Source organism: Atheta coriaria, unplaced genomic scaffold (genome assembly GCF_025399875.1).
Source record: "Atheta coriaria isolate IRGN ID8LTWV9N9 unplaced genomic scaffold, Caltech_Dcor_3.1 hic_scaffold_5_pilon, whole genome shotgun sequence".
NCBI lineage: Eukaryota > Metazoa > Arthropoda > Insecta > Coleoptera > Staphylinidae > Dalotia > Dalotia coriaria.
Genome location: NW_027045447.1, coordinates 132265 through 154677, shown reverse-complemented (window position 1 = coordinate 154677; position 22413 = coordinate 132265). Strand labels below are relative to the sequence as shown.

Here is a 22413-nt window from a genome sequence, read left to right as displayed (position 1 = left end):
TGCATTCATCGCGCACTTTTTATTCTCCTTCGTCGCATTGTGTCGCTCCGAGGGAATTTCGGAGCGCCGCCGCCCGAGCTAATTTCGCATCACTTAAGCAAAGTAATTCTATTAAGCATTATGTAAACCACTATGTAAATTGAGGTCCATCCAGACTTAAACTATGCAAACACAGCAACAAACAAGATTTTTTCGATGCGGTAAGTGTAATAAATTAGCTCTCAAACAAATTAAAATTTTGCGCTCGACATTTTTCATGCATGTTTGCGTGGCGCACATTAAATTAATAAGCAGTAGACGTTCGTCGGCCGCCCCGACGCTTTTTATAATTTATACGAGCGGCGCCAGCCGTTATCACCGGGCGTCCATTACCTGTCGCCGACCCACGGATCAATCCGCGCACATGACACGCCAAGGTAGCACAAAGCATAAATGCACCATGACTACCACCACCACCTCCGTTGGTCGGCGGCGTGGCGCCTACAAGTCTGACTTCGATCGGCACGCAATCATCGCATCACAACACATCAAAAACCGCCCCCGGCAGCCAACCAGCCTGCCAATTTCATTCATTGTTACGCGCTTATATTTTCCTAGTATTCTAGATATTGTTGTGTAGTGGTGTTAATTAAAATAGCTAATATTAAGGATGTCGGGTCGATGAACAAGTTGGAGAGGCGCGCTGGAAGTTTATAAAGTCGTCATGTGTAATTTACGAGCGTGGCGGTATTTAACACCCCTGCAACGACAACTTGCGGCGGCCCAAAACGAGAGCACTCCTCTACCTGCGTCCTGCTGCGACAGGGGACGCCCCGACACGAAGCGGAAGGAATTAAAAACTTTCAACCCAATTAGCGTTGTTGCTCTTTTACGGCCGGGCAAAGCTCAAAAACCCTCCGAGCAGCAAGCACCAGGAGAAAAAAAAAACACACGCAAAATATTGAAAATTACAAAGGACTGTGTCGCAGCAAAGCACAATATAATAAAGTTCAAGAGTTCAAGATAAAAGAAATAACAACATTAGCGTTATTAAAGTTCGAGGCTAAAGTCGGAAAGTTGTTCCGGAGGAGTGGGGGAGCGGGCGAATGTCGAGCAAGACTGCGCATTGATGTTCGACAAAGGGAATAAAAAATGCATGCGATGAAAGGTCGATTGTCCTATCGACTTGTGGCTTCCTGGGGAGTTTTCCATTTTTTTCTTCGTTCTTCTTTCCAATACTTTTCACCGAATCGCCGAGTTAACCGAAGCGCACGAAATGAATGGGTCCTTTAAGTTGCGCATTCGATTGCGTATTATGTTCGCAATCATCCGTCTCACGAACCAAAGAAGACGAAAAAAAAAAACCTTCGTCACATTTCCACACTCAAAAAATCAAAATTTACTCGCGAGAAAAAAGGGTTCGATAAACTTTCAACACTACGCTGACCCTCGAGTGTAAACCTCATCACAGGATGCGCAGGTAACTTCGCATAATATGAAGCAGGCGCGCGAGTTGCGGAAAGTTTTTCCTCCGCAAGACATAAAGTAGACGAGGTGACGTCCATAATATCGAAACGACAGAGAGGGTGCCAAGGCAGCGCGAGCAAGCGGGATAAGAGAGTGAGCTTTGAAGACGTTGCTTTAATCCGCTACACCTTGCGGCAGTGTATGGAGGCGGCGGCTCCCACCCCCGAGTAAGCTACGTGTTCGGAATTTCCAACCCCTCCGCCAACCCGGTGTTTTCTCGTTACTTCTGGTGATGCGTTCGATGAAAACGACGACAGACGGAAGCCTTCGGTCGGCAAACTCACCCTCGATCGGGGGGCATTTAATAGCTCCAAATACAGAGTATTCCGAAAGAGAAAAAAATGATGACACTCTTACATCAACCCTTATTTTAGTATCTCACATTGCCAATTATAGGTAATTCTACAAATAGAGAAATCGATGAGTATCCAGGAAGAAGAAGAAGATGAGATTGAATCGTGAAAAACAAAAATCTATTTGATCTACGCGTGGGTCATTATCATAAAAATGTAATAACATTTATTATATTCGGCCCGGTTGACGTTTACGACGCGGAAAAGATGGACAATCGCGATGCGAGATTCGCACTCGGATAGGTTTTACGCGTGCGTGCGCCCCGTTCGCTATAATGCGGCTACAAACGAATTTTATTACGCGCCGGCAGAGGCCTAAAAGCCTCCCGGCCGAAAAGGACCTTTCGCGTGATTCGTCTTGACCCTTTATTGAATTAAATTCGCTTCGTTATCGGACGAGATATGAGAAAAATACGAGTGCGTGGGAAAAAATTGCACAAACAAAAAAAAAGCGAGAGGCACTTACAGCGCTCCTTAAATAGTCAACGTGGCGTCGTGGTGACAATCCATACGCTGTACAAGTCCTTCGGATTCCCCACGGATGATGGCGATGTCCTTTATTTTCTATTTACTATCTGCAACAATACCACAAAAAAGCACACCATCATAAATCGCGCTCGAATGAAAAACGAGCGCAAAAAATGAGCGCCATTTATTTCGGGCATCTCAATCGCTCCGGATAACACACCACAAAGGACCAACAACATAAGGCGAATAAATAAACTTCATTTTTCGTGTGGTAGCGAAGGATATTTAACGCCAAGGGTGGGGGGTTAATCTAGTGAAGACAAAGTAGATGTGTAAGTAACACCCCTAAACAACTAAGTAACGCTGTAAGTGGTTTCTCTTGTTCTTACCCGCCGTCATTTCCGCATTAAGCCAGGGATTCGTACGCGCAGAGAGCAACAATTGATGGATGCACCTTCCAGCTTGAATATTTTCCAAGCGGGTTAAACGTGAAAGCAAAATTAGTTCGGAAAGATTGATCGAACGCCGTTACATTATGTTAACTTTGCGCCGGGATAGTTTTATAGGCAATTATCCTAAGAGTCCTTTTAGTTCTCGTGCTCGTCCTTTACGTAAAACTACTTTACATCACGCTACGGAAAATGTAGGCGGATTTTTTTTCACAAATCTCAAGGACACAACTCCAATACCGGGTAATAAAAGGGACTCACGGTTAATAAACACAATCATAAACGTTTAGACACCGTCGTCTAGCCGGAAGTTTAATGTATTAATAAAACGGTTTATAGTTTTGTGTTAACTCGCGGCGCGAAATTCAATTAGGTGTGACTCTCGGCGCGAATTAAAAACACGTTGTGATTTTCCAACCGCCGCAGAATGTCATTTCGATTCGAAAATATATTCGCATGATTTTTACGAGCGACGCTTAGATTTTATGTTTTACGCTCTCTCGACCTATAATAACAAGAGGGATATTATGCCGCCATCAAGATGGAAAATCATCCCCGGGCCCAATATGCGCGCACGATTTGCAAACTCAAACTCGAACTCAAAGCGTGGATGGATGTGGAAAATATTAAATTGCCTCATTCGGAACGAATGTCTATTAATGTCGAGGCGGGTGCAAGCAAGAAGGAGATAGATATTGAGATGATGAGGCGAGCAGAGAAGCGCGGAATCGCATCCGCTGCTCGCCCGCATTCCCGCTCGTATCGACGACTCCTCCTCGAGCGTCTCCTTTATTGTACCATACGTGTAATGCCAATCGATTATTCAACACGTATACAGTTCACAAATTGTGCAATTTGCGAATATTTCACGGCGCAAAAATAAATATAAAAAAAACAGCAGCACCCGCGAAACACAACAACTACTACTCGAGAGTGGAAATGTAATATTTTTTGTTGGATTCCTGCCAGTAGCTTTTCATATTTAGTCCCGGACAAGACACGAGATGAAGCTTTCGCGAAACTCAACTCGAAGCCCAAGACCCAGATGTCTGCGCAAAACTTTTTTGCAATTTCGTTTTTCGCCGTCCTTCCATTCCCGCACCATTCTCTTCCGAGAGTATTTTGTATGGGGAACAAGTGTTCGAGCCGATGTCTTTCTTACGCAGAGAATTACACTCGTCGGCTGTGTGAGTGTGTTTGTCGGTGACCACGTCTTCTTAATTTCGTACATGCACCAGAACGGCGCATAGACACGATATAACTGCTGCCCGGCTCTACTCCGGGGGGCGGCAGCGCGGAATGAGATCACTCAGCACGCGCGCGCCGAGAGAAGAAAGGCAAGAAACTCAATTAGACACTCGCCGAGGATCTTCTCCGCAGGCCTACGGTGTGGATTTCGAGTCGAATTTGTTAAAAAGATGAGTCCTGCCGGATATTAATTAACAAAAGCACTCGCTGCTAAAGACACCTGCGCAATTCGAAATATTTTACACGCGTATTTGTTGTTTACACAATGCAACAATTGGGCAAACGCAGCGGAAAATGCGAATTTTATATAGTTTAATGCATTTTTAATACCGCAGCCAGTGGGAAAAGCGTCGAACGGCACGGGAAACACGCCTGTACACAATTTATCGCCGACGGGCGGGCGCGTATATAAAACATAAGCCGATTGGAAATCAATTGACATACGCTTTTCATGTACTACATACATATAGAGTGGAATTTATCGTGCGCCGCCAACAAACCGAACAATAAAAAGGGCTTTTAAGCTCGCACTTCACAAGAAAACCCCCTGCTGCTTCCTGGCACCTCCACCAAAATTCAAGGTCAATGAAAAACCCTTCCATATGCTCGATTTGCAAATAACTTAGATGCTTACCCTCAGAGGGGGAATGCAGGTGATTGCGATTATGATTCCGAAGTCAATCAAGTCCAAATTTCCGGTTCCGTTAATAACCCGCTGCAGTTGCAATTTGTCGGCGCGTCCGTTTCGAGTCCATCACCAAGATTGTTCCACTAATAACGTTACACACGGCACACACGCGCGACGGCAGGCGGCGGCGGCGGCGGCAACGACGGCAGGGTGTTCGCGCACGGCCGGCGAGAGTATGCCGACGACGAGCGCCGTGTGTGCGCGCCCCGACCCGGTTCGGCCGTCCCCGCGCGCCGCCGCCGCCACCGCCGGGAAACCTATTGATTTTCCAATTGCTCGCTTTTGCCTGCTGCTGATACCAACGGCCTCGAACCTCTCCAACCAACGTCAGAGAACGCACCGCGCTGCTGTCTCACTTGCTCTCTTTCACAAGGAAGAGAGAGAAGCGGGAGGCGGCAAGGACGTGCGAGCGCGCGCGCGACCACATCAACCTCTCTCGCCGAACGGCATCGAACAGAAATGTAGCTATTATCAAATAAAATGGCTTATAAATAGTTTACTCCTGATGAGATACTGCCAAAACTACGACTTTTCTTCCTTTCCATCTCTTTCTAGGAAAATTCTTGAATAAAATATTTAAAAAAAAAAAAGTTATTACCTCACAACTAAAACCTGCATAACCTCATTTAAACACCCGCTGCTACAAGACCAAAAACGCGATGGAAAACTTCCCCCGAGCACGAAAACTAAGCTTTTATTTGGAAAGGTAGAAACGGAAAAAAGAAAAAACCTTGAAGACGTTTGTGGCCCCGACCTGGGTACGCGAAGCAAACCAGTGGATTCGCAACGCAAAATTTCATCACAAAAAGTCAGGTTAAACGATCAAAAACTTCTCTACCCAAGTAAAAACCTACCAAATTTTAGCGAAATTTTGGTAAAAATATTACTACTTTTGTGAGTACATAAAAACAGTTTGAGAATCACTGGTTGTGTGTGTTTCACCAACCGAGGCGCGTCGCACTTCGTGCAACTTTAAAATTTCATTTCGAGAATTTCTGTAAATTTCACGAAAAGTGCTTACACTGCGTCCACTGAAAGCGAACAAGAAAAGAAAAAAAACACACACGAACACAATCGTCCTTGTACACTTTAGACTTCATAGTCCTGCGTGTTCTATTACTTACAAAGCTGTCTGCGAGAATTATCGCAGTAATAAAAGCCTACACATGTTTGCACCTCGGCGCCACCTTTTTGATGTTGAAAAGCGGCGAAGCAAAAAAATATTCACATTTTGATGAAATTCTTCAGATTTCATCAATTTTTTTGCCGCTAAGATAATGGAAAACCTAGCCGGAGAAACTTTCGCACAAAGAAACGAATGAACAAAAAAGAAGTCGAAGAAAAGAGAAGTCTGTTCGCGTAATATTATACCTACGCTATGCGTAAAATCTACATTTCCCTTTCTTATTTTCATAAAATTGGTTCTGGATGACGTCCGCCGGGCGCAGGCGAAAGGCGCAAGGTGGAAAACTTGGAAGGTGGCCGCAGGAATGAATTACATATGCAAGCAGCCAGCCACCCAAATAGATATCCTTGAAAATACGCAAAAAATCCACACTCGCAAGACGCGAAAAAATCTCGGGAAATTTTCTACAACTAGTAATAATACGAAGAAAACAAACAAAATAAACACACTCACTTCTAAAAGGCCATAGTTTCTAAAACTCGACTCGCTACCCGACGGAATGTTCTATTGCTTGTTTTGGGGCCAAAACCCGACAGTCCTCGTATGCGCTCTGTGGGGAATGTATTATCCTGCGAGTTTGGAACTCGGGCGCTGTGTGGATATTAGCATAATGGACTTCAATATTGTATGGATTTCGTAATGACATAACGGCGCGCCGTAGCCATACCAAAGCCAACCCCCTCAACCCCCCAGTATTCAATTTTCATCTCATTAACTGCGCTGTTTCAACATCGATGACATTGTTGCCGAATAATCATCACATTGTCGGAATAACGATGTGTGGGGTGACAGTTTCGTAACGAGAACCTCACCTGCAATGATGGATGACCGCCAGGCCAGTCGAGCAGGTAATTAATGTTTATGTTGTTATTGTTTCCGATATTTTTCCACTGTATGTGTGTGTGTGTGTGGTGTTCATTGTGGTGGAAAACGTGCTCAATCGACGTTTTCCACGTATTGTTGTATATCGCATGCTAATGAAAGGTCGATATCACTTTGATAGGCTCGGGAAATTATCGATTTAGACTTACTGACGCCGGCGGTGGTCGGTCGCGCGCCGCCCCCGAGCGAACAAACTAAAAACGAGAACAGCGCCACGACGTCGTTGAGAAAAGGGGTAACATGCAAATATCGGTCGGGGGTAATAAACGCCGATAGTTCACGTCGAACATCGCAACGAGGGAAATTTATTACAATATGCATGATGAATCTCGAACGGAAAATAACAAAAACTCACTTACCAGTTACCAGGGCAGTAGTTGTGTACAACACCAAGGTACATTCTGTAACAAAATATTTTATTTAGAAAATATTTAGAGAAAAACAAAGAAAAAATTTCTATAAACTCGGTTTAGTAAAAAGTTCTTAAAGTAAAACATAAAAATAAAATTATGTTACTATTTACTTAAAACTAAAGCAGAAAAACATGAAAAACTACTTTAAAATGAAAAATTTTCCAATTTTCATCGCCAAAAATGATTGATGTAGAAACCATTGGAAATTAGGCGCTCGCATTGCGAATGCACGGAAGCGCTTGTGCCAGTTGCATGGAAAACTGCGCACTCTGTGCCCTGAATACACGGCCGGTGCATTAACCGAGGAAATAACTAAATTACACACACAGTTTACGAACAACCACCCCGCCCGCAGTGGCGAGTTACTGAACTCGCGCCCTCCGGCCGTGGAAAGCTGGCGCCGATGTTTTTCCAATGTTAAATAACAATTTTAGATAATGGCCGAAGCGCGTCTTGCGGAGCGCCGAATTGCATTCTGCATTCGGGCGTAAACACTCATTTTTAGGAGAAAAAAAAAAAGCTTAAAAATAAAGTGGAAACTAACGAAGTAAACTAAGAGGAAATTAAGGCCAACGCGCAAATTAAAGGAAAAACCACCAGAATATAAATTCGAAAATAATACCTGAATCAGACGCGGGTAAAAATAGATTTAAATATAAAAATTAATAAATTCCGCCAGCAGCAGCAGGAACAAAGTCGAAAAAGCGTGCGGGTATTCCCGGTAATAGTTCCATTCCCCAGCGATTAATTCGCGTTATCTTGGCGCACTTTATGCACTGCCATTTCATACAATTCCCAAAGACTCTTCTTCGCCTACCACAAGCCACCAACGTTTACAATACGCTTCCATAGATTCACTAATGGCTACAAACTATGCTGCTATCGTGAAGAGCTTTGCGAAAAAATATCACCGAATTAAATTTTTTTCATTTCCATGACCTATTCGTGCGTCTCTGGCATATATTTAGCAAAAGTAACATTGCAACGGTGTTCGGTGACACATTGTCGTAACACGCCTCAATACTCTTAGAAAAATGCCATCGCCTTTGAGCCCTCGGCGCCAGGACGATTGTAATTCCCGCCGAGCAGCAACAGCAGCAGCAGCGGCAGCAACAATAAGAGCAAACGACACCCGGCTGCTTGTTGTCTTCGCGCCCGCGCCGCGCCGAACGTAATTGGAAAAACAGCAAACGGAAGCAGCTATTATTTTAAGTCGCTGCATCTGGGAGTCGTTCCCCCGATAGACTCGACGCGAACGCTGACATCGTGTTTATAAACGAATACAAAAGGCGCAATACGAAATTTTTCATTATCTGAAAAAATGTGCCAGCGTCACCCGAAAAACAAAAAGCACAAAAACATCAACCTGCTTTTAATTATGTCTTCGACGGGTATATGTTGACACGGGAAATGCGTTTTTCCACCCTTCATTTATTTTTTTATTTTTCAAGGTGTTGGGTTAGTGGTTGGCGGCTGTCAAACGGTTATATTTGGATTTGGGCACGTGCGACGCGCGTCGACGTGTGCCTGAATGCACAGGGGATTTGTGCCTCGATGGAGGCGGCGATAGAAAATAGCGACCGGTCGTAAGTAACGGTTTGCTTCGCCTATGTGTGTGTGTGTGTGTCGGTTTTGCTAAGCACGCTTTGCACGTACGTTCATAGACACATTTTACGTTACTCACATATTACTTCGATGCACAATATAGACCACATCCTAGCACAAACAGACAAATATAAACTCGCAAAAAATACAAGAAAAAAGGTCAAAATGGCAGTTTTTATGCATTTTTCTTATAAAAATCGACACGATTTAAAGTTTTAATAATAAATCCCTATTTTTCTTTGTATTTTCCGCTTGTTGTAGTAGAAAAAAAGTCGGGAACGAGCATTAGTGTGTCAAAAATGACCACAACGTAAGTTTTATGTACCGGGCAAGTATATTGCCAACGTAAGCCATGTTATCCCCTTTTTTCTTTTCGTTTTTCTGGTCAACCACTTTTGATACACCAAACACAAGTCTATTAAAATATACTACCACAAAAAAAATTAATTTCATCAACAGATTACCAAAAGAAACAAATTTTTACTAAAAATTGAAAAATTTGGTCTCCAAAATACTATTTCTTGAAAGGAAACATTTCGTCAACAGCTAGTATGAAAGGTCTTTCTCATTTTTTTGTCTACAGCTCTCAGCGCGGCCGAAAGACCGAAGAACGAAGGAAAAAGCAATCTTACGGAAAGCTGTTGCGTGGTGGAGGCGCCGGGCGGGAGAGACGACATGACCATAAAAATTTCACCTCCGAATGCACATTGTCGAAAATTCAACGCTGGCGCGCGCGCCGTCTCGATAATTAAATGAACGTGACCTCTACTCAGCTATATAACCTGCCGTCCGCAACGACTTCCTTCTATTACACCACCACCACACCACCAAAACAACTCGAGCTTTTATAGAAATGAGACAATTTATTTTAAAAAATAAATTCCCGAGCGCACAGAGAGGGCGCTGACCGCCGGTGGTCCACATTTGTGCCCGGATGCGGATGCAAGAGTGAGTGGTTGGGCATCGACCCAACTTTCAAGTGTGCGGCATAGTTTCGGCCACTATAAATTCCTCCCCCGCGAACCAACTTTCCAAACAACGAATATATTATCACGCAGGCAACTATTAAGATACGTCCGGTGAAAATACGCCAAGAATGCGCGCCGATATCAACACTAATAAACAAGAAAATATAATATTTATGATGATTTGATTACGGTGGAAATCATGGCAGCCACTAAAGCGAAAAACGTAAAAGTCACGTTTTATTAATTGCGTATGCGTGTCGTGTGATGCTAAATGCCGCAACGTCACGCACCGCCACGAGAATTCCCAATCAAATATTTTTCAAGCATTTTATTGTCGACATTGTTGCGACGCGATGCAAATGTCCGGCGTTAATTGAAATGGCGTGTCGTTACGCGTTGCAAAAACTTATATTATGCAGATTAATTTCGTACGCATTTGTCGCACGCCAGGGGGAGGAAAATGATAAGAAAAATACAACATACGACAAGATGGAAACGAGAAATAAAAGGCCCAACGATGGTAAGCCCAAGGATTAACCCTTAAAGAATAGGGCTGGGGATATTTGCGCACACTGTGGGATATTTTATTAAGACTTGTCTTTTATAGGCTCCTCGGCAGGCCGTAAGCAGTAAGGATCCGGGCAATATGTACGAGGATTTGATGCGCGCTAGAAGGAGGTCCAGTCTTTGAAACCTGTTCACTTATTTCAGCTTTTTATCAAAAAGGATAAATGAAAATCTTAATGGGTAATAATGCGAGTTGAAGCCGAGGTTTTCATATTTAAACTTGCGCGGAAGTAAATTGTCTTTGCAAGTTTTCCAAAAAGCGGCGAAGAGGGGAGGGAAGTGGAGGTAAAAGTTTGCCACCTTTCTGGCACCTTTTCGACGAAGGGGGCTCTTTGAACTCGCAACTTGCAAACTTTACGAAATTCGGTAATCTTTGCGCACTTTGCGCAAACAAAAATCAAAGTTTCGCGCAGCGCTCAAAAAGCAGGTGAAACACGTTTTACTACATTAGCAAGTACATAAAACGCGCATGCGCAACAAGACACGAGCACGAAATAAATTTCCATTGTGTCGCTTTTATTACGGGGGGCGCCGCCGACGCGGAAAATCGAATGCGATTTATACAAAATTCATACAAACGTGATTTATGAAGTCGGCCGGAGCCAAATAAACAACTCCCGGACAAGCGCATCATACAACTACAAGTTTCAGCATGAAAAACCATAAAAAACAGCGCAATAAAAGCGAAATGAAACAATTTCGGGATGATTTATTGAACCCCTGTACCCACATCCAGCCTAAAGGGTTAAACCGTCAAAAGGCAATCAACATTTATTAATAATCGCGATAACGATTTATAATTTAGTTAACCGCGCGGTGTTTGCGAAGCACTCATCCGTTCGGCAATCAAATGTATGTGCGGTCGCGTTTAGATTCACTTCCGGCTTTGCACCCGTTATCCCCATTTATAATAAATTCATCGCTCGCAATTACCTGCGCGCTTTATGAGCGTTTACGAGCGCGCGTATAAACAACGAATATTGGTCGTGTGCGCGCCTCCACCATCGCCCCTACACACATATACAAACCATGAACATGTTACGTGTCGAAATTACGACAGCCTGGATAATTGCTTCCGGGCCTCTACATACCACACACGAACGTGATTTACAATTAACAATTTTTCATCATCACATCGCGCGGGAAAAGTTTAAACATTTACAAGAAAATCACGGAGATTTTTATGTCTGGAGTTAACAAAACACACTCCAAAGAATCGTAAAGGTAGAAAAATAAACACGTACGCGATGCAATTGGGAAATTTTAAGAAATACTAACCGGTGGAGGTGTGAAAACACGTAGGGGAGAGCAGGTAGGATTCGTACATTTTTTACTTGACGCCATATTAAAACTAAACTATATAATATATTCGAATAAGTTTAATGTCCCTATATAGCCTATATATCTGCCTATAATTATAGTATGGTACAGCTCCGTCACAAATCACACAGACAGAATTATGATCAGTTTTCCAAAAAATGGAAATCGTACGAAAGTACCCCACACACGGGGTACCTTCGTGCATAGTGTGGGTACTTTCGTACATGATGGGGTACCTTCATACAGTCAAAGAAAATAAACAATTGTTGATTAAATTTAATCATTTATTGAGATCAATTTAACACAGAATCAGCATTTTTGTATTAAGAACCAAGATATATTATTTAGGTATTCATAGGTATCATATAATATGCATTTGCTTCATTATCAGTCTTTGTAGTTTTCTTTTGCTTCTTTAAATTAAATGACTCTTTCGATTGAGATTTCCTCTTTATTGAAGATGCGTTATCTGCATCTAAGACAAGATGTAGAGCTTTGATGGCCTTAGCTTTTGTTTTTCTCTTGCACTTGCTTCTTCAATAGTCTTCCTTTTCTATTTCTGCCAGTCTATCTTTTTCCGGAGTATCAGTGTAAATTCTAGATTTGCCTGGTAGCTTTCCTTTCCTTGTTTTCTTTATTGAATCTCTGTCCACTCTAGGATATGGCCTGACTAACTCTGGGGTGATCAACCCCACAGCTGGTGAGCAATCTGTTACTGTTGTAGGTGATAGCAAAGATGGAGACACAGATGATGAACAACTTGGAAGGTTTTGTTGAATAAACTCTGTCTGTATGGGGTCTGCTGGTATGGTCTCTGGCACATCGTAATCTTGAACGGCTACAGAACTTGATTGCTTATCTTGCGTGGATTGTAACGCTTGTGGTTGTGAAGAAGTTGAAGCTTGTGGGTTCGTTTGAGCAGTCAGGCACGGGGAGCATTCGTACACGTACGAATCTACCCCACCCCTACCTGTACGAAGGTTCCCCAACACCAAAAAACAATTAATATCGAAAATAAAATAACCGCTGAAACTGGGCCAAAATCTATATTTACATGCTAAACTAAGTTATTCCTTCACAAACTGTGTACATTCACTTTTACAATAGGAATAAAGCGTGAATAAACAAAGATGTTTAAAACATAACCAAAAATACTTACTTGGCGCGAAATCACGTTACGACTCGTTGCGTCGAAGCCGGCGGCTGCACTGACGTCTCACCCCGCGAGTAACCTATGCGTGCGAGTGGGTCTCACGCACACAAACACAGACCTGTCAAAGTATTCTACAGTGGTAGGAATAAGGACTGTACGAATGCTCCTACTGTACGAATCCTACCTGCTCTCCCCTATCGAATTTACAAACAATCTGCACTTTTATTATACGCAAACAATGTAGCAAGTTCTCAAGTGGAAGTCGCGCCGGAAACTAATAAAAGCGAAGGAATATAATGACGTCTTGTGATTTTCCAGCGCAACAATTTAAAATTTCACATAGGTGAAACGTGCCCTCGCGCCTGATATGAGCACGTACACAAATACACACATCGCCCAAACTAAGGATAATTGAATCCTTTGTTTGTGCACTGCACCCGCCACACCGCCGAATATTCTATACGCGCTCAAGTTTAAACGGAGAAGCGAACACATCTCGTCGTCGCTGGTGTGTACGAGTATTTTATTCGCGCGCTGTGCTTCGCTTCCCCTCAAGCGTTTTTATTTGCGCACGGTTTTATTCCGCGCGCTCCAACTGTCATGTCATAAACAGTAAATGAGTTGGAATTTACAACCTGTAGACGCCGTAGACACACACGGCGGGGCGGCGTGTGCACACGTTGGGCGCCGGTCACATCTCGTCAAAGTTTACATCCGCACACACGACCTGTTTATTTATGTATTAGAAATTTTCCTTCGAGGGCCGCGCAGCGAAATGAAGAGATGACGCGGTAAGTCGTATAACGGCCGGCTCAAAGGACTAACGTACGCGAAATACTCGAATGGCGACATATTTCATTGCGCGCATGGATAATTTATCAGTCTGGCGGAAGAAATTCGATCGTAAACAACGACGATTAACATTACTTTATATTTCTGAACTCATGAACCCAAAAAGTTCAAATTTAATGATTAAGGGTAAAATACCGGTATTGTTATTTACAAATACCGGTATACCGCCGCCCCCACAGGTAATAAAATTATAAAAACTAAAAATACCATTCGATTTTGATATGAAATTAAATTTCCACGTGAAATAGTGCACAATAGTTCCGTTTCGCGTGTTCGTTAGCTTTGCCTCGGCAAGAGGGTGGCATTTCGCGGAAGGTCAACATAATTTTAAATATTTACAGCCCCCGCGGGCATCGTTGCGCGCACCGGAACGCTCGAAACGCGCCCCGCACGGGTGTATTTACAGCGCCGAGCGTTGCAATCCAACGCCGCCGCCGACGAGGCGCGCACAGTCTTAAACGTACACTTGCCAACATTATAGTTAGTTGTTACCTTTTGTTTCGTCGTGTGCTGTGCCAACAACCCCGCGCACAGCACACTTACACCAATTTGTCCGATGGCTTGTGGGACGCAAAGAGTAACATTGATTTTTAATTAACAACCCTCGAATCGAACGCGCTGCTGCCACCAAACGTCGCGAAATTAACAAAGCTTACTTAAAACCGAAACCCAAACCCGCAAGTTTAACTTGCGTTGTCCTCTATCGCTCCATCATGAATACTAAGGGTGGTTTGCGTGGGGCGGCAATTAAGCCACGCTAATTACGCACTCGTTTCGCCACTTCTACCTCCCCAGCGTACTGCAACTATGTCCACAGAAGCTTTTAATGACGCGCAAGGTAAAACCAAAGTTACGCGTTTGAAGGTTTGAATTTTTGCGCACACAGAGAACGAGAAAAAAGGTTCGTGGGTCGCGTATAACGTGAATGATCGATATGTGAGGACTTTGCGATGCCGCGCTTCTTCCCGAGATATACCCCACTCGCATACTAAACAACTCGACCGTCGCCGTCTCCACCGCCGCCGCCAAAAACTAGGCGAGTGCAAATAATAAAAAAGACCACCGGTATCGCATACAATCTGTTCTGAGTCACAAATATTCTGAATAATTAAATAATTTCTCATTAAAATGAGAAAAACAACGTGGATTACAAGTTGAAAGTATGAAAAAGATAAATATCTCCGTCTGCAGAGCGCGTAGCTCGAAACAAACGTGTAAACAATAGTCAGGTAGACAGAGGTAAACTACTATTTCCTCGTTTTCCGTCGTTTCGCGTGTTTTCTTTTGCTCGCTGAGGGTATATCTGCTTGCGGAGCAATAAAATCTGTTGAGCAAAGCGAAATGAACTCCGGTGCAGCGGATATCTATTTCGCTATTTCGAAATAGAAATACCTTCATCCCTTTGGCCGGCCGCGCGTCGTTTTGTTTTTGCTACCGTCTGCTGGCGACTATTGTGTGGGCGCGCAATATCGTACATCTCGATATTCTTTCGGAGCTCGTTCCGCCCGCCGCAGCAATCTGCATGGTGCGTAAATATTAGCAGGCCAAACACGTGCAACATATGCGATATTCCGATCGGAAAAAAGGACAAAAATCGAATGAGAAACAACAAAAAAACCGTCCGGGTGCTATTAAATATTATAAAATTTCATTCGCCGAAGCTAGTTGGTTTGAAAAATGAAATATCCTGAATATCCTGCAGGAATAAATCACACGGAAAGTGTTTTAGCATTATTTTTTGGCGGATTTAAGCACCCTTTACGTGCGACATTCGCGCGGCTGCATTTTTCACGCGGCGCTAGAAATGCATTCTCGATACCCACCACCCACGCGCCTGCAGCAGGCACGGAAAAAGCCAATGCAGGTACGAGTTATAAAGGTCGGCCGTGTCGTTACACGGGCCTCCTGGGACCCATAAAACACGCCAGTCTACGGCAGAACGAGAAGAAGCGTCCGGAACCGTCACCTAACTTTCGAATACGCAGTAATACGCAGTCAGGTTTTACACCGATATCTGTTTCAAAATAATACAAAAAATTCCTGCTGATGCAATATTCCACACTATTTTACCAATAAACAACTACTACCAATAAAAAATGATAAATTTAAGACAATATAATACGCATATAAAACATATCAGACCAATAATTCATCAATTATTAATAATTAAAACAAATTAAAGCAGTCTCATGATTTGTTACGTCGTTGTCCTTCGACGAACACAACCGACATTTTTTATCTTCGCTTTTCAGGTTAGAAGCGAATACAAATGAGAAAATCGATAATTAAAAATGTACCAACCTTGTCCACTGGAAAACCGCACTCCCCGAAGCACCGGACCAGCACAAACTACCCTCCCACAAGTCTTTTCATCACTGATAACGTCGTAAATCAAAATTATTCGGCATATTCAACGGCAGCCACTTGCCGCAACACCACGGCCACTACGAACAAGTTCGGACAAGTGCAGCCTGCAGCGACTCGGCGAACAAACACGAACATCAAGTATCCGTCGCTGCCACCAGATGTCGCCACCTAACGCTTAACAGAGGATTTGAAAACATCGCATCTTCTATAAATGTTCAACTTTAATTTTCATCACTTAATTATTACGCAGTAATCAAGTATCGCCTTCCATCAATTTTCTTATGAAAATTACGGTTTTAATCATTTTTAAAATGTACACATAATAAATAAGGAATGGGCGCTTTTTGTTTTGTATGCTAGTTACTTACATTATTAACGCGCGATTATCTACAATTTTTACACACAAATCGCATCGCAGGACGAGCGAATGGAAAATAATACCAGTCGAGGAACAAGAAGATAAAACGAACAAAAAACATGAAAACTTACAATCAGTGGCCGCACATGTGGACCACATTTGTGACCGTGACTATGAAATGAGAAAATAATGAGAAAATCTTATCTTGCGCCACCAGGAAAATGAAAACATCGTCGAAACACTTGAGACGTGGCAGTTGCATTACTTTTGCGTCGGTTTTTGCTTGTGATTAGCTGCAATCAAAAACACGCACACGTTTTAACCTCCGTCGAAACATAACCTCAAATTGAGAAAACAATAGAAAAGCAGAAAACAGAGTTGGACAGTAAATCATAAGGCAAATCTATAACTAAAAAAAGAAATGCAGCAACCAAACATACACCAAGCTTAAACTTTAGATACTAATCGTTACAGTGCAGTCAATAATCGTGTGTGTGCAACTAAATTGTTTTGCATTATAATCACGCCAACACCATTCTCATACCTGTCTTGGGATACGCGTACTCAGTTATGAAGTTCGCGAGCATATCATCCATTAAATTAAAAGAACCTGGGACACATACACATACAAACACAATAAAATGCATTTTCGCACAGAATTTAAAACATGAAATACTAATTTCTTACCAGTATGAGGTGGATAAGTGTTTTTATACTTCGTGGATTGTTGACCAGGTACCGTCGCATAATTATTATTGGTATTCTACGCAATATAAACAAATAATAATCAAACATAACCTATTTTCTGGAATAGAATCTAAACACTTACATAGTGTTTCTCCTGGGGGACGCCAGATGAACTCGTGTGGGCACTAATCGCAACCAGAATAAAAGAAACCAAAAAAATAAAAAAATAAAAATTAACAAAATACAGAGTAGAAGGTAAATCAACTGCACCTATTGTGAGACTTTGCCGTCGACGTGGCCGCCGGGGTAGAGGTAGACGCCGTCGTCGATAGACTATTGAGGAAATGCCGTTGATAAACATCGTTGAAGGTCAACCCTGATGCATAGTCACTAGCTTTTGGTATATCATGCTTTCCAGTAGGATTTGCACTAGTTGCAGCTGTTGTCGCTGTTGTTGGTGACTTCGCAAAGTTTTTATTGAATGCAATCACGCTTACTGCTGACGCTGGCGACGTATCTATACTTTTCGACGGTGTAGTCATCTTGTTCAACTCTTTTAAGTTCTCCATGAGTTTAAAAATGTCATCGCCTTCGTTTTTATCCTTTTTGTCTTTACTTACATCAGGTTTTACTATAAAAAACATCAAAATATTGCAATTTATGTGTTTAATAAGTTAAAAAAATAAAATAAATACACTTACATGACTTTTTATCGGACGAAGATGAAACAGTTGAGGGTATAGAGGCACTTTTCGCTGTTTTCACCATCGCTGAATCCACATACTTTGTCTTCGACTTAGGCCCGGGTTTTCTCCTCAAATCAGCACTGCTATTACTACTATTACCACTAGTTTTAACCATATTCGTTGGCGCTGATTGTCCCTCATCGGTAGAATCATCCAAAATAATAACATCCTCTTCCTCGTGTTTAATATCCATCGCCAATGGAACAGGCATGAAATTCTCAATGGGAATCACCGTGCCCGTACTCATAGTACTCGTGGGAGACCCGTTATCCGGCTCTTCTTTAGGTACAATGATATCATTCGGTGATCGTTTAACTGGAGTTGATGGATCTGATTTTCTACTCATGATACTATCAATATTATAATCCGTACTCATGCGTTTTGTTAAATTCTCGGGTGCAGGTTCATTATGTTGCGCTAAATTAACAAATTTCGTCGTTCTGTCACTTACAGGTGGCGGTGTACTTTGTTTTTCAGGTTTGTAAATACTCCTCGCTTGTATTGTGGACTTGTGTGTCACTGGAGATGTAATTTGACTGATACTCAACCCTCTGGGAGGTTCAAAACAATCGATTTTATTCGCTACCAAATCATTACTGGTTTTCAACACTTTTTTAACCACTGGTGCAGTTGTAGAAGCTTCGGGGACACCTATAGGCGTTATAGAGATAGCATTCGCTTGAAATTTCTGTAATTCTTTACTGGAAAGACCTTTTGCTGGCATCTCCTTGGGTTTTTCTTTCTTATCCTTTAATTTTTGATTTTGAGCCATTGAACTTTGTGTGCTAGTCACTGGTTTACCAGCCGGTGGTGGCATAACAACAGCCTCTGAGCTGGAATTCAACTCCTGGCTGGTGTTAATCGCCCCCGGCGGTTTTTCTCGAACGAACTACATAATTTAAAAGCGCCGCCATTGTCATCCAGCCATCGGGCCAGATAACCTGCACGTCTGATTTAATAAACAAATTCAAATGAATTTCTATACTCTCCTTTGTTTTGCCCTCGTAAATCAACAAACGCTTCTTGATAATGATAATTTCACGCAGCATTTTGCGCGTTTCATCCGACCACGTAAACTTCCGCTTGGGCATGCGCAGGTTTTTACTCTCTTCGGTTTCCGCTGTTTTAAGACTCATAACTCTCACCGTTTCACGCTCGTAGGATTCCCACAACGGAATCATCATTTTCAACACGATTGTCTTTAGATCGGCGAGCAGCGTATTCAATCGCTTGGCATCCTCGGCCATTACAAGATTTTTGGCACGTTTACACAAGTTTTCCTTCTCCATCTTCATTAGAGATGCTAGGTGCTGGTAGATTCTCGATCGCGACTGTTTTCCCAACACTTTCGACTTACGTTCGAATCTAAAACAACAAAAATATTTACTTTCCAACCTAATTCAAACTTTACAATGTAAGCACTTACGTTATTAATAAACTATTTACATTCCCATTAAATACATCCTTATTCGCATCCTTGTTACGCTGTACATTGTCCTTAATGCGTTTGATAAGGTCCGAAATATTCGACGGAAGATTCGCAGGCAGTTGAAGATCCTTCCCGGGTTTATCACTACAAGACACTGGCTTGTCACTCTTCACTTCGGTTTGTTTTTTATCACCACTCGCGACCAGTTCGATAACATTCTTTAATAAACTGTCTTTTAGCAGATCACCAGCAGGCGGCGCTGGTGGTGTGACATGTACTGGCGTAACACTTAATGAAGACACAAGTTCGTCTTTTTTAAGCAAGTCTTTCGCTAAATCTTTACTAGGTTTACCACTAGTTGTGCTGGGTGTAGGCACAGGTGCTTTCTTCGGTGGTGGCGGTGGTTTATCCTTGTGATTTTCCAGTACTTTCTCCGGCTGGCCCTCCTTCTTCTTCTTGGGTGGTACACCATTGGAAACAGAGTGGGTCTTTTGCTTCTTTTCAGCATTACCCTTCTCGGTTTTGTCAGTCTTTTCTGCTTCGTTCTCCCCTTCAGACTCGGATGAGTCTAATATACGTTTGCGATTGGGTGCGGTGGGTTTATTACCACTCTTTTTAGAGTCAGCTTCTTCATCTTCGTCGTCTGATGAAGAGGAAGATTCGGAGGAATTGGAGGATAGGTCCGAGCTGACTCCTTCGTCGGCTTTGAATTCTAACGCTCCGCAGTTGATGTAGAAACCGCCGTGTAAAGTGGTAACATTCTGCGGGATCATCTCATCGTAACCGTCGGTGTTGTCGATGAACGAATCAGACTCGTCGTAACCCATGCCAATGTCGGCGTAATCGTCCCGGCGATTTTTACGTTTCTTTTTAGCTGGAGGACCAGTACCCTAAAGAAAATAATTAAAATTAATATATCTGTTCAGAAAATACCGGTATTAAACTTAAAACTTACATATTTAGCTTCCATTTCCATGGCAATACGTTTAACATCATCATCCTCATCATCAAATGGATCCAAACCATTCGTGGTTGCAGTCTTTCCATTTTGCAGCTTGCTTTTATCACGTTTCTATAAAAACACAAGATTACCACGATTAGAATCAAACAAACACAAAACCAAAACAAGTGACATCTGCTCTCTCACGTGGTTCGCCGTTAGTCCGCGCACGATGCGCGCGCGTCACGCTCGCACGCTGCCTGCATGAATGGAGTTCCCTTTCCCTGCCCTAGAGCAACGTGATTCCGCGGTCGCGCGCCGGCTGCGCGCACGCCGTCTACAAACTCGAACACCGGTTTCACCTCCTCGTGCTCGCTGCACGCCTGATACTTTCGCGCCTTGCGTGCGCTGCTAGTGCGCGCTCCACGCATCGACGCGCCGCCAAAAACAAACGACGATCGTGGCAAGACAACACACGAAACCGACCGCACGACGCCCACGGATTACAATTTGCAATTTTCACGCCGTCACCGCGAGAAGGTGGCTTACATCCAAAAATGCAAGAAAAAAAAAGCACTCCTGCTGCCTACTCACGCAATTCCACACTATACCAACAAACAAATCATAATTATGAATAAAAAACAATAAATTATAATTAATTAATTAATTTGCATATAGTTTTGATAACCTGGCGACAGGAAATAAATTGGAAATTATAAAATTGCACATCGCTTTTCATTTGCTCATTACCCGTGCGCGCATGCGCGCACACGCGACGCTTTCTAAATCATCTGCGTTTAATTGCTCAGTAAAATGAATTTAGGTATTGATATTACATGACACCGCAGTAATTCACCGCGACTAGTTTGCCACGCAACCAATACATCCACACGCGAAACAAAAGGGAAAAAATTGCGACACACCTTTTCGACAAGATAAAAAAAAAACCCAGCCACGCCGTGTTGCCATTCCTTTCCTTATTAATCATAATAACAGGTCACGAAATTACAAAGAGACAACACACAACAAATAAAGCGGCTTGCTTATGTTGGCCTGTTACTTCTAATAAGACAGCAGACGGCTTTTGTTATGTTTATGACCAAAGCATGGTAATAAAATAAAGCAGAAGGCTGGAAAATTGAAGCGTGAGGTCGCGAGACGACAGTGCCGCCGCCTGTTCCACGCGTTGTTCACTTGTTTTCAAACCGACGACAGCGGCCGAGCAATGGAACGAAACGAAATCAACGAAAACCGTTGTTGTTTTGTTTCGGCGAGTAAACGTTGGCACCCCTGATGCAGATGCGGCACTCAAGGGAGAGTCTCGATGACAATCCATGGGATGAGAGGGCAACCGGCGGAAGATGCTCCCCGCTGGATGTGTATGCGCGGATTGTAATAAGAAATAAACAACATTTTTGCACAAAATTCCCTTCAAACATGGCGGTCTACGTGTTTCACATTCACATTCTCTTTGCGCGCACAGAGAATCGCGATTAGACCCGCGTGTCATTTGGTTACCTCTCTCTCTCGAGAAGTAACAATCAAGATATGATTTTTCTTGCGAGGATGGTTGACTTCCGGTGCTGGATGATTGTTTGCTTACCTTCGCGACGGCGAGCTCCTCCTTGAAGTTGTAAACGGGGCATGTGCTCTCGGTGGATTCGGGCAGGACGAACGTCAGCCGCAAGCTGAGCGGCTCCGCTGTCCGGCGTTTCTTGGCGTCGACAGCGGCGTCGCTGCTGCCGCCGCCGCCGAGGGGCATCAATGTCGCGCGGCGCCCCTCTGACATGTTCGCATTATTCTCGGGTAGACTGGCGGCACTATACTCAGCAGACGGCCCCGCGCGCTGCTGGTTTCGCACTCTGTACGGGCTTCTCACATGTTCGCGCCGACACACGGCGTTCGCAGCGCGACTGCGATGCACGCACTGCCCGCAAACATTCGCCGCTTCTAACCTAATTCTTCCCGCAAAGCGAGGGGCAAACTCGAATGGTGGCGCGCGCACCTCCAATCAGGTGACGGATGTCACTCTGCTGACAGGCGATGCAACTAATGGAGGAAGCTTCAATGTTTAATAAGTAGAGAGCGCGGATGAAATATTAACAAATTAAATTAAAAATACACAATTATATATGAATTCATATTGTAAATTGTGTAAAAATCACAATTTATAATTGTATTTTACTGTCTATTTTAAGTTATAAGTACTTCACGTTGTCTAGCATTTG

The 22413-nt window shown here is 43.2% G+C and overlaps 2 protein-coding genes and 1 long non-coding RNA gene across 3 annotated transcripts in view; all 3 read right to left on the bottom strand.

Moving 5' to 3' along the window:
• Nucleotides 1-16101, bottom strand: part of LOC135791562 (protein Fe65 homolog) — a 28021-nt gene extending 11920 nt beyond the window's left edge. Inside the window, exons 1-3 of the mRNA XM_065301998.1 lie at nucleotides 15960-16101; nucleotides 7140-7181; nucleotides 2326-2434 (exon numbers count right to left, since the gene is read on the bottom strand). The gene's annotated coding sequence lies outside the window, so the exon portion shown is untranslated. The remainder of the gene's footprint in view (nucleotides 1-2325; nucleotides 2435-7139; nucleotides 7182-15959) is intronic.
• Nucleotides 11917-13760, bottom strand: LOC135792584 (uncharacterized). Its single transcript, XR_010548393.1, has 2 exons — nucleotides 12813-13760; nucleotides 11917-12623 (listed from the first exon to the last, which is right to left on the bottom strand). It is a non-coding gene; the product is annotated as an uncharacterized lncRNA (long non-coding RNA).
• Nucleotides 16102-16299: 198 nt separating the features above from the next.
• On the bottom strand, nucleotides 16300-22204 carry yem (yemanuclein). Its single transcript, XM_065302004.1, is given in 10 exon segments — nucleotides 16300-16676; nucleotides 16928-16993; nucleotides 17071-17146; nucleotides 17213-17255; nucleotides 17341-17701; nucleotides 17772-18677; nucleotides 18679-19181; nucleotides 19243-20135; nucleotides 20201-20317; nucleotides 21789-22204. Coding segments are annotated over 10 exon segments (3183 nt in total). The 5' UTR covers nucleotides 21975-22204; the 3' UTR covers nucleotides 16300-16644.
• Nucleotides 22205-22413: the final 209 nt, after the last annotated feature.